The following is a 13,111-nucleotide window of genomic DNA, read 5'->3' on the forward strand; positions in this document are numbered from 1 at the left end:
GTACCATCTGGCTGCAAAGTCGGTAAACTGCCCACATGCACAGTCCTTACTTAGCTCTTGAGAGTGTGGTTTACTTTTAGGGGAAGTGCTTGATCAAGAAGAGAAGCCGGTAATTTACTTCGAGGCGCCTTTGCGTCGGAAATTGTACGCGCCATTGTTCGTATTTCTTTCAATCCCACCTCTACACATCAGATCACGTATAAATGCCCGACTTGCCGTGCATCTCATTGACAGGCTGCTTCTACAAGTCGGAGCGGTACGAGCACGGCGACTCGGTGGAGACGCCTGAGCCGTGCCTGAACTGCACGTGCCAGAAGGGCGTGCTGGTCTGCTACCTGCGCGTGTGTCCGGCCGTAGGCACGCCGGCCCCGGGGTGCTTCACAGCCAGGGAGAGCGGACAGTGCTGCCCCAGCGTCTTCTGCAGCGGTACGCGCTCACCTTGCCACCTTATTCTCGGCGGCATGTTTCCAGCGTCTTGTCTGTGAGCTCTCAAGTGGTATGTTGCAGAACGGTCTACAGCGAAACCAGCCGCGTTCCTCCAAATCCGTTAAGCGATGGTTGCGTTCTGTAAAGAAAAGGGAGTACAGTTTGCACAAAAGTTAACTAAAGTCTAGCCGGCGTTGGCAGAGAGCTAGTGCATTAGATATATGTAGTGCGCCCAAACCCGTATCGTCCGACTGTTACAGAGAGCGTAATACTTGTGGTGAACATTTTGCAGTGCATGTGATTACTGCAAGATGCGTGCTACTGCGACCTGCCCGAGGTTGCTTGTAGGGACAGGCTCATCGGGCAAGCTTCATGCGCTACCTTCTTCAATGCTATATCGACTCCATCTGCGAATTTGTTATGAGATTTCAATGTTCAAACGCCGAATTTAGAGAAACAAAAAGCAAGACCACTCTCCAGTCTGTCGCAGTTAAACGCATTCGGAGAAGCCTGCTTGTAATCGTTACAGATAGTAGGGGGTAACTTAATTATAACTTAATAGTATGTTGGTTTTACATCTCTATTCTTTCGTGTCGAGTAGGGGTTGTATGAGATATAAGAAGTATTGAGTAGGTATGTTGTTTATTTGACAGGAGACAAGAAGACCACGACAACACCCCCGCCTCCAACCGATGATGACTACTACGATTACCCGGCGACCGTGGACTACGATGCCGAGGCAACCACTACAGCTGGCACTACAACAACAACCACCACCACCACCACGACTACCACTACGACAAGGCGGCCAACCGTGGCTTCCACGCGAAGGTACAGCTTCGCTCCGAAACCCGTAAAACGACCGCACGAGAGCGGACTCGACGACAGCGAACTGTCCGCTAGAACGCCCAGCGTCGTCGTCGTTGAACAAGCCGAGACCACGACCACCGAAGCTGACGCCACGACAACCACCGCTAAAGCGCCTTCGAAGGCGACCGAAAAAGCTCCAACGTCGGCGGAGACGACGACCGCTCGGCAGTTGTCCACGACCGTCCAGCGAACCACAGAGCCACCAGCGACGAGCAGTACACCAGGCATCGACGATATCGTCACCGTAACTGCCAGCAGGTTCACCACTCCGACGGTTACAACATCACTTCCGACGACGACCTTTGTCACATCTGCAAGCAGCAACGACACAGAGGTGACGGCGCAAACCGAACCACCCACTACAGAAGCAACCGCCGAGCCGAAACACAGTCCTGGAGTGACCACGGGGGCACCACCTACCACGACCGACGCCGCAAAAATAAGCACGTCGACAAAATCGGCCGCTGGGAAACCCAGCGCTACGCGGTATCCGCCGGGCTTCGAGGACGAATCGAACATTGTCGTAGCGACTAAAACGACGACCAGCGTCAGGCCCACCACGGTGGCCACCGTTACGGAATCCCCAATTCTGAACGACGATGCTGTCGCCGTCGCGGAGGACCGAGAATTCGTTGCGGGGACTGAAGCCAACGACTTCGGGATTCCGGTGCGGAAGCCGCAGACCGACGACGAGCCCCGGAACAGCGTCGATGAAATTCTGCAGGACGGTAGGGACAGCATCATGTTCGTGTCATCGACGCCAACGCCTTACGAGCTGCACCATAGCTTCGACCTTCAAGACCTAAACAGCGTCTCCGGAGGTAAGAAGGGGGGTGGGGGGTGGGGGGCGAACGCGATTGCAACATTTCCCGCGTGAAAAAGGCGTCTTATCAACGTGATGGGTGAAAACTTACTTCCCAAACGGTAGTATTTCTTTGCAGCAAAGTAAAAGCAGCGAGGGCGCCAGAATCGCGCTGCATCGCTACATAGTTTCGGTTTCCGAACGCAGACGTAGCCTCTACGCGAAGGCGAGTTTGAAAAAAAAAAAAGGAAAAAACAAAGGCAATGCACTCCACAGATATTTTTTAATGTTTTATTTTTGGTTTCTTTGGCAGCAGATAAAAGCTGTCACTGTGTGGAAGTGGGTAAGAGGTAGATAGCGGAAGGCCTGCTTTACTAGGTTAGCAGTTGCACCTCTGATTTACCGGCTTCCTCCTCAGGTCCAGGTAACGGTCGGTCGATGTTATCGATAAGGCAATAAATGCAGCCAGCTGCAGGCACCAATAGCCCGCAAATGTGCGCTGGGAGACCAAAGAAGTGCACATAGGACGAGCGCGCGAAAGCAGAAAGAGAGCACGATCTCCTTTTTTTTTACATAAAAAACGGTCCCGTTTAAATGCTTTATGCCTCACCACGCCAGTAGCAAACACAACAAAGAAGGCGTAAAAACGGACAAGAAATAAGAAACTCCCTGGAACTACCCAGTGGGAGACCGGCAGGAACTATAGTTCATCTCAGAAGCTAGCTGCAGCACTGTGGAGGCTACATTGTTATCAATAGTGCGCCCACTGAGGGCGCCTAATCCGCCGTGAAGGGGGTCCTGAAAGGACACTCCCTTCTCCCCTCTCGGCAAGTGGCACCGCACGGCCCCGGCGCCTTTTGTCGCTTCCTTCGCGGTGAGTTAGGCGCCCTGAGGGGGACAACAATGTAGCCTCCACAGTGCTGCAGCTAGCTTGTGAGATGAACTATAGTACCCCTACCCTCTCTGGAAAAAACGTGACGGAGAACAAAAGAGGAAGGGCCCTTTTCCCCGTTTCCTGAACGGGTTTCGGAAGGCGATAGTGCCGAGTTTATTCACGCCGCTCCTTTCTGGCCGACCCGATGAGTAACGAAGCGGCACAGATAACGCCGGGGCCGACCCAGCAATCAATGCAAATGAACCGTGTTGGCAGATCGTCGGGAGGCGCGTCGGAAGAGGCCGAGAGGGCGAAACAGGCGCGCTCCCACGAAGCCCGCAGCAGTGCAGAAAGTAACAAAGTTATGTACCCGTTGCGGGATGCGACTGAAAAATAAAGCAGAAAAGAAAAACGCTTTCAGTTTGGTATTTGAATTCACAGGAAAAAAAGCCAAATGTGGACGCGGCGGAGCAATCAGCGTTGGTACGTGAGTCGCTTATGTGAGCGCTAGCAGCCCTCTGTTGGGAATGCCGAAATATCTGCTTTTTAACGCTTACGTGCTGATTGCGAACAAGCGGGTTTTCCTTCCGCGAAGAGAGTCCTTCCGCTGCCGAAGAGGCGAATGAGAAAGCTTTCGTAACAACGACATCTCGATGGAAAAGTTATCGCAAACAAAGCAGCGAAGAAAGGAAGCAGGGAGAGCTAACGAGCCGAGACTCGACGTTGTTTTGTGTTGCTCGGTAAGATAACCTTTTCCGCAGACAGTTCGTTCCAGACAAGCCGCACCGTTCACGCTGCAAGGAATCTTTTGTAGTGGAGGAGGATCGTGTCCGTCCTGAAGACGTCTAGTACTATCAGCTATTAGAGCATGTCCGGTGCTAATAAGTTAGTCCATATATTGCGATTCAGCTCACTGAAGAAAAGTACAATGGTGCGTCGGACGAGCTCGTAAACGTCAGTGCTATAAGGCGGAGAGAGCGCGGGCGCTTATCGTGCTTATCTCTTCACCTCGCTCTGTGCTTCCTTGGGCGCAATATGTTAACCATGAAAGAGGTGGTGGGCGTAGAGAGGTTAAACGGGCGCCGTACCCGGTTGGCGAGCGTACACGGGGAAAGAAAGAGTGGTGAGAGTTAAAGAGTAAGTAGGGGAAAAAGAAAAAAAAATAAATAGGAGTTAAGGCACAGGCCGCTTAGACCGATTGTTGCGCAGGCTCGATTGTCCAGGAAACAGAGTTGTCCTTTGGTCTTCCTCTCGATATCGATGATTTAAGCGATGGTTTCCACCGTGAACGGCCGATCATCGAACCGGCTGAGCTGAGTGGAAAGCACACCCTTCTCAGATTTATTCCACGCAATGAAGCAGCACGTGCCCAACAATCTCTACTGATTGATTGATTGATTGATTGATCGATTGATTGATTGATTGATTGATTGATTGATTGATTGATTGATTGATTGATTGATTGATTGATTGATTGATTGGTCGATCGATCGATCGATCGATCACATGTGTAGCAGTGCCAGCTTGCGGCCATCCCGATGAGGGACAAGTAGAAGTAGCGCCAACGCGAGATTCAAATAAGAGATGGCGCCGGAGTGAAGAACCCAGGGGGTGGAGACGGGGATTTGTGGAGTCCGCTGTGTCTCTCTGATTTGAGGAAGGAACGAAGCAGCCGTGCTGCACAAGACCTCAATAAGTGAATCATAAAGGTGCACTCGCTATTGTGGCCAGATCGTGCTGTTTCATCACCCAAAGAACTCAATGGTTACACAGTGACTAGGTAGCCACCGAAATACGAGGTTAGGGTCTGGCATGACACCATGGAACCAGTTTCCTCAAATATTGAACACTAACTGATAAGAGAAGACCATACATACTACAGGTCTGATTACGGAGCTCCTGAGGATCAAAACAGGCGCACGCGAGCTAGCTAGCAGGGTATTGATACTTTCGAAAAGGCCCGAGAAGTATTTCTCTGATTGCGCCTACGTGACTGCACGATCCGCTAAGAGAGATATAAAGGGAAGGTTCTGTATTGCCAGGTTTTCGGGCACATTTATACCCTATATACACTAGGCACATTATACCACACTTAAGCTATTTGTATACCCTTCGAGAGGAAGCGTTAAGGCATGAAAAACGCCAAGAAGGGAGAAAAACAAATAGCGCGAACGAAAAGGCATTTTACGTTAGATAAGCGCGTCATTGTCGCCCCAAATTCCATCGCAGATCTTGTCACTGAAGTTGCAGGAAAACGTGCAATAAAAGTAACAGTAAATCCCGCGGAAAGTATTTCAATAGCGCCTGAAAAATAATTATTGGTGTCATGTTATATCGCGTCGTAGCATAGGAAAAAGAAGTAGATGATACTGGAAGTTCTTAGGAAAGCTTTAGAGACATCGTGACAGTGAATTTGTAGTCTGCGCTTGCCCCAATCTTGCGCAAGAAAAGAACTGACACTCGGCGCGAACGTCACGTAAAAACACGTGCTCCAATAATGATTTAAACATTATTGTATCCCCGATCCAAGGACCCCATACTAATAAAAATGAACGGTAAAATTCCGTTATGATGTTGTGTTACATAACGCAGCCCAACAACGAGAGCACACGGGGTTTCAACCATTGGTAACTTCCAGTTTATCTGCGACGTCATAAGAACTTCTATACCACAACACAACCTAATTTTACCGAAAGGAATTCAGCCCTCATCTACCATCGTGCAGTGCGTCCTAGCCACCGCGGCGTCCACAACAGCGCGCGACGCTCAGCCGTCACTTCCAACTCCTTTCATAAAAAAAACCTCCCTAATAGCGCGCTGGCTTGACGATCAATAGGTGTGTGGTTCTAAATCAGCTGGAGAAAGAAAATATTTTTTGAGCGAAAGCTCTACCGCACTAGATATTTCAAGGTCAGTAGTAAGTAAGCATTGTTGAATAAGGCGGACTGAGCCTTGCATAGCTGCCGGCAATTGCTCCACCTAATCGTCCCCAATACCATATCAGAGACTCTCAAAGTCATCACACCTCACTTAGTCCTAAAATAACAGACACACAATGTCACCACACCTCACTTAGTCCTGTAGACTGCAAGAATCCGAGTAGGAGATGAGACACCTCCCTTCGCACAAATCCAGCGGTCCCTAGGAAAAAAAATTCACAGCATATCCACGAGGTGAATGATGATGAGTGGGCGAAGCTCCTGAGGGGAAATCATCGGTAAAACCGTGACTCTTCAGTGAAAGTTCGCCCACTACATCTGTGTCCGAACGTAACGTCTAGAAAGTCTCGCTTAAACCGCGCGTCGGCACCTTGGGGCTGAGCTCGCCTGATGCGTTTTGCAGACGCCTCACGAGCTCTCACTGCATCGGGGTCTGCCTGCCGATACGCGCGCTTTCTCGCCGCTTCCCGTTCTCTGACGTTTTGGAGATCCTCTTCGCGCCGCAGCCGTGCCGCTTCGCGTACGGCAGGGTCCTCGCGCCGTTGCCGTGACGCTTGGGCCTCTCGTTCTCGAACGCTGGGATCTTGGCGGCGTCGTCGCGCAGCCAGACGACACGCTTCGGCCTCCCGCTCTCGTACGGCAGGATCTTGGCGGCGGCGTCGCGCAGCTTCACGGAGCGCTTCTGCCTCGCGGGCTCGTACATCTGCAGCCTTATCCATCGGGCGACTCCGAGCGCACGCCAACAGCGAACGAATTTTATTACAACGCTCCCCGCCATCTAGTAAACAATCCAAGAACTAAACTAGAGGTAGCCACGCCATTTGTAAACAATCCAAGCGCATCTTTTCATCATATACAAGTACCGCCATCTAGTAAACAATCCAAGAACTAAACTAGAGGTAGCCACGCCATTTGTAAACAATCCAAGCGCATCTTTTCATCATATACAAGTACCGCCATCTAGTAAACAATCCAAGAACTAAACTAGAGGTGGCTACATACATACGTCGAGGATGGACAGACCCACGCCCTAAGGAGCTTCGCCCCTAAAATAATGTACTCCGATGTAGCATGGCGCACTCCTAACTTCTGGAGATCACAAAAAAAGTTCGCCCGCTCAGGGTTGGTTTTGGAGCAGTTCATTCATCGCGTCGCTAGTGAATTTCAGCTGCCGGCGCTCCAGCTGCGCCTTCTTATCGCTTCGCTCGCTTGGAGTCCCGCCGATGTGGCACCCCGTGATTAGGTGAGGGCGATTGATCGCTCAGCGCTGGCTGGGCTGTTTGTGTGAGTGCTTTAGCGCAAGTGAACGATCGATTGATTGATTGTAGGGTTTCGCGTGCCGACGCAACGCAGGCGATGGGCGCCGCAGTGGAGAGCTCCGGATTAATTTTGACCACATGGGGATCTATAAAGTGCGACGAAATCCCGTACACACGGGCGTTTTTGCTTTTCGCCTCCATCAGAAAACGGCCGCCGCGACCGGATTAGCGCAAATGAACCATTTGACTATAGCGCGGTTCAAATGGTTCAAATGAATCATTTGAACCATTTGACAGCACTGTGGACTGTAGTGCTGTCTCCATTCACACACAATGGAGACCGCACAATGCTTTAGCACCTCAGGCAGTTAGAGCTAGAGCTGGTTACCTTTTAAATTCCGCCGTTTTAGTTTTATCTTTTAAGTGCGTCAGTACACTGGAGTATAAGCAATGGGAGTTTCTTGTTATTTTTTTTTTTTTCATGTGTAGGTTTCATCAAGCGTACTACGTAGGACGATGTTCGTTCTGGTAGGAAATACTGCCTCTCAGTTTTCGTTTTTGTCTACACAAATAGCAGAGAACGCTTTCAACGGCACACGTCGGGCGCACGTATAAAGAAACGAAAGATGTTACTCATTCTGCGCAGCTGTGAATTCACAGCACCTACTCTGCCACGTTAAGTTGAGGCAAGCGAACAATACTGCAATAAGGGGAAACTGCGAATCCCTCAACATTGTGAGCAGACAATGACATCGCGTACCTGCTCATTATTCGTTACCTCCAGACATTCCAGCTCATTATGCGGTGTTTCCATGAAGTGTATGATATAAAACTTAATTTATTTCGGGGCCAGTAAAAAAAAAACATACATACAGGAAATGAAACAAAAAAGCCCCAACCGGTGCTTACTACTGCTTAAACTAAAACTGTGCGGCTAACCTGTACACGCGATTGCTTTGCGCTCTCGCGTCGTGTGCACCGTTATGTTCAAATGAACGTTATTTTGCTCTTGCAGCCCACACGTTCATCAGTGTTCCTCATGTTGTTCCCAGTGCTGCCGCTTCTGCTGCTGCTACAGCTGTTCCGCTGCATCCTACGCAATGCACGCACGGTTTTCAAACTGCATCATCTCTTGTTGTGCACTCACTGATTAATCGCCCCAAACTTGGCCCGAGTACGGACCATTAGCGAGGAGTTCTTGCTCGCGCAGCTACGTACGTATACTCGGAACGCTTGCCGAAACATTCGAAACTACCAGGAATCCTCCGCGTTCTTGCTAATTGAGCCGCGTTACGAGTTCATAAATTACTCTTCTCTTCAAGGAATGAAAAATTCCCCGAAGCGCATTGGCGCAAGTGTGCTCATGTTTTGTTTTATGTGTGTGTGCAACCGTCTTAATCGCTATTCAATGGCGCGCCAGCCTGATTCCGCGCTTCATTACTCACACTAATGGCCCGGATAAAACGAAAATCGGTGTTTTTGGTTCCGGTGGAAATATTCAAGCGCGAATATTCCCCCCGTCCGTTACGCGCAAACAATGCGCGAAGGTGGTAACGCTAACTTCGCTGCCCCGAACAAAAGAACGTTACTAGAGTTAAGAGTTGCCGGAGAAGTTTTCACCCGCAAGACGGCGCGTAATAACCACTCGAACTCGTACTCGTAATAACCATTAGTCCTTTTTGGTAAGATGGCATGTCATCACCCCGCTTCAAAAGGGAAACCAATAGCAATCATCATCATCATCATCATACCTGCCAAGACATAATCATGAGCAATCATCGTATGTATGCGGGACGGAAAGCAGGGAACTGCTATTGCACACGACGCAGCAATTATGACAGTGGGCAGGCCTTGTAAGGAGAAATATTTGGTTCAGACATTGCGGGATAAGTAAAAAAAAAAAAAAAGAAATACCGGGCCATCTCTACTAACGTGATACCTAGGGAGGGGCGAAGCATGCAGTGTATAAGTGTATTCTTTGCGCCTCGGCGTTTTTTCCAGCGGATATGAAATTGTTGGGGGTAGAGGTATACAGCTTTGCTATAAAAGTCTCTTGTCTTTAAAGCATGGAGGTCTCTAGCGCGAAGCGTAAACGAGTATCCCGGTGTTGTTTTAGTACGCGTTACGAAGCGCTCCAGCGCGAGGCGTAAACAAGTTTCCCGGTGTTTTAGTACCGTGACTACTTGAGTCGGCGATTATAACGACGACGACAGGAGACGCCAACAGCCCCAGACCCTAAGGGGCTTCGCCCTTAAATTTAAGCTTTATGTCGTTACTTTAGATTCAAGCCGCAACGTTTACAGAACAAAACAGAGTCGTACACGTCTTTGCAATGAAGCGACTGCTCGAAGGGGGGACCCACCATTTTTTGCCAAAGAACATACGAAGAAGAAGAACATTATTGCTACACCTAAAACCAAAGTGGTGCCAGATGTTTCGGCCACGTGCAAGGTATGCTAGAAAGCCTGCCGCGCATTTCGCAAAATATGACACGGCACCAGCAGTCATGCTGCCTGAAAGCATTTGTATGTCGTTTCGCTCCGCTGATGATATATCTACTTGTCATGCACAGATCACATATCGCCACGACTCTGTGCCACTATGGAGTTTCATATATATATATTTTTCCCCAGAGCGACTTTTGGCGCTGCAATCGTTCGGCTGGCCTGGTAATGATTGGATGATACGACGGGTACACTCTATTATTGACCCTTTCGGGAATATCTCTGTGGCTGTGCTTGGTCTTGGTCAATCGGGTAGACGCTCAACTATACAACGGCAGCAGGCATTTTTACAGGGACCTTGATGCACTCAAGCAATCTCACAAAGACCAAATTATTGAGGAAGGCTAAAGACGGAACACTTTGATAAGCATTTCCTGGCAATAAAAATGCGCCACAGGGATAGGAAATCGCTTACCTGTGTTCTTGTGAGACACAATTCTTTTCTCTTCAAACAGTGCTTTTAAGATCGATTTATTTGTGTACTCGCGCAAATTCTCGCAACAGCTTTAATAACTGTAACCTGTATTTGCTCAGCCCCAGAAATATTATACTCGTAATAACACCTGACGGTCTGGTTCGCCACAACGCGTCAATACGAGCCACGCTTGCGTTTAATAGACAAGCTGGACGAATTGCGGGTCCCAACCTGCTGAACTTGCCTTGAGCGTGAATTATGCGCTGGGACGTACTAAAAGCGAACCGGGCGCTTTACATTGCGCAATATTCGGATGAAGGGTACAAATTTGAGTCGCAATTTCAGCTGACCCACCGTAATTTGCAAAATTTGCCTCTTCGGTAGTGGCGATAGCGCTTTAAACTATTAAAATAAAATTGTACTTACAGGGCAAAGAAAGCATGAAGGTTCAGATGGACTGGGAGAGACTGTTCATTTTATTCTCACATAACCGATCCGCCCAACAACAGCCCCTTTCACTTTGACAGTGTCAGCAAGAGCTGTTAATATCCGGTCATTCGTTGGTGCCTTAACTGTACTGCACTCACCGAGTGTTTCCCTGAGCGGAGATATTGCTTGAACTTCACAAGGGCGTAACTGGATGTTTCAAAAATCCGGTTTGAATACGAGTTTTCGCTTTACGTTTTATTGTGGCTGAAGTTCACAACGCTGCTGAACTCGAGATACGAACAGCAAGGACAGGTGGAGTGGACGAACGAGGCATACCGACCGACCTGGAGTCGTCCAACATAACGAAGCCATATTGACCAGGCGTACTCACCCTAAAGAACCTCGTTCTGATTTACATTTAGCTTCATGGCCACCCATATCGAAGGATAACAGGAGTGTTTTAATTATGAACAGCACCGCGAATCTTTCTTGCACCGAAATTATCGTGTAGAACTTGCTTTAGTTTTGAATCAACGTCATTGTGTCTCCTTCGTTACACTTGGCTTTCCCTCACTATAACTATGCTTGCAGTGAAGTACCCTTTACAGGCTTCCCAGCCTGCTTGACTGCCGGAAATCATAGGACGTCTCCCGTTTACAGCTGCCGCGGTAAACGAAGATAGACGATAGGGAAAGGAAAGGTGGATTGAACAAGTGGGGATTGTTAGCAAGCAGGCGATAATCATGTCGTGCGGCACAGTCAGAGTGCTCATAGCACAATGGCGGAACACAGAAGGACGAGCGCGACAAGCCGCGGATGTGGAACGTGACACGACGGGTGGAGGGAAGGGTAGTCCAGTAGAACACACAGTTGGGCAAGTTAGTGCATATTTGGTCAAATTTGTACGCGATTCAACGAGGCCGACAGAAAGACGACAAACACAAGCGCTCACTCGTCGTCAACGAGGGCGCGTTACGGTCAAGCAGACACACGGAAGTAATTATTATGCGAGAAGGCAACGAGCATGTATAATTTATTTCACATGCTGGTTGAGTCACCGTTTATAAAAAATGGGCGGAATCAAGCATTACATTGCTCTTTAAAAACTCTAAATAGTTCTTATTGGGCGTTGCGAGCCCACGTGGCCTCCTGCATTGGTGCTTTTTTTTTTTTTTTTTGCTTGTCAAGAACTTCCTAATTACCCTGGCTCGCAACTCACTGCGGATATCTTCCTTAAAGCAACAAGACAAAGTCTTCCGCATACACGAGCTTCTCTCTTTTTATGCTTTATGGATTTCGTGGATAAAAATCTAATTGTGTTTTGAATGTTGCAAACAAGGTGAAAATTCGGTTTTTATTAGGGTCTTCCAGAAGGAGGAGGAGCAAAAGTGAAGTCGAGCGGGTTTGCGGGCGGGGTCCTCAGTCCAGGACTCCGTTGGTGTGGCCTGTCGTTTTCACTCTTTCAGCGAGCCAAAGCTGCTTACTCAGTAACAGAGCAGTGAGCTGAGCAAGTTGGTATGGCGTCATTCTGGGCAACAGCGCTAAAAAGACGTGGACGAAAGAAACGGACAGGACGAGCGCTGAAACGGACAGGACAGCGCTCGTCCTGTCCGTTTCTTCCGTCTCTTCCATCCACGTCTTTTTAGCGCTGTTGCCCAGAATGACTGCTTACTCAGGCCTGAGCTGGCAAGCTTACTCTCCCACTGCAGAAGCGTTCGTTTTATTTTCAAACAAGCGCGGAAAGGCTAATTACCACCCCTACAATTTTTGGGACGCGATTAGTTTAAAAACAGCATGTTGACCCCCCAAAAAATGCATCAGCGCTTACACTAATATGCTCTCAGGCCGGTAGTTACACCTTGGCTAACTTCTTCATGCACGCATGGGCGAAGATCAATTTGAGACAAGTTTTGGTGAGCCAGCGTCAAAACAGACTGATGTGTGTAATGACTAAAAGATTCACTAGACTGTATTTTCAATTCAGTATAAAAATCACTCCCATGCCTTGCGCATTAACATTTGCTTTTATTTCTTTTGTCACCCGAATCTAGTTTCAGATGGCCCACTTTTGCAGGTATTAACTGAGCCTATTTTTGCTAATGCAAGGCGCTTTCACAACAGTTTACGCGCTGTCACACGCGTGCCACCATAACTAACCTCGATTCGCCTGCGTCGTTTTCAGCGTGCCTGGACGAAGCGTCGCTGTACGCCGAGGGCTCTGCCATGCTTTCCGCCAACTTTTGCAATTACTGCTACTGCATTCGCGGCTTAAAGCGCTGCGTGACGCCTAGGTGTCACCTGGCTGTGGAAGACTGCGAGCCGCAGTTCACCAGCCAGTACGACTGCTGCCCCGCCAGCTATGCCTGCAGTAAGTACGCTCGCCGCCTCCGCTTTAATAACACGCAGAACCACTGCTGACCTTTCACTCGCACGCATGCAAGCTCTCTGCGAATAAAAAAAGGCCACGGCGTCACGTTGCATTCTCCCAAGGAAAGTCACAGAGCTTCTTGCGGCAGTCCTCCTGTGGATACTTTCAACCGTTCAACAGGCTGCGGCAAGGGTCAGCGTAAAAATAAGTGTTGCGAAATCCTCT

At 49.1% G+C, this 13,111-nt stretch overlaps 1 protein-coding gene across 3 annotated transcripts in view; it reads left to right on the plus strand.

Annotated features, from left to right (window-relative positions):
- Nucleotides 1-13,111, plus strand: part of LOC144146030 (uncharacterized) — a 241,303-nt gene that overhangs the window by 204,020 nt on the left and 24,172 nt on the right. For 2 of the 3 annotated variants that reach the window (XM_077677948.1, XM_077677949.1), the window contains exons 12-14: nt 235-426; nt 1,080-2,117; nt 12,701-12,886. In XM_077677948.1, coding sequence (XP_077534074.1) covers nt 235-426; nt 1,080-2,117; nt 12,701-12,886 — 1,416 coding nt within the window. The remainder of the gene's footprint in view (nt 1-234; nt 427-1,079; nt 2,118-12,700; nt 12,887-13,111) is intronic. The other variant, XM_077677950.1, reaches the window with a different exon arrangement.

The sequence above is a fragment of the Haemaphysalis longicornis genome, unplaced genomic scaffold (assembly GCF_048455015.1).
Source record: "Haemaphysalis longicornis isolate Haplotype H1 unplaced genomic scaffold, Haemaphysalis longicornis Haplotype H1 scaffold_7, whole genome shotgun sequence".
NCBI lineage: Eukaryota > Metazoa > Arthropoda > Arachnida > Ixodida > Ixodidae > Haemaphysalis > Haemaphysalis longicornis.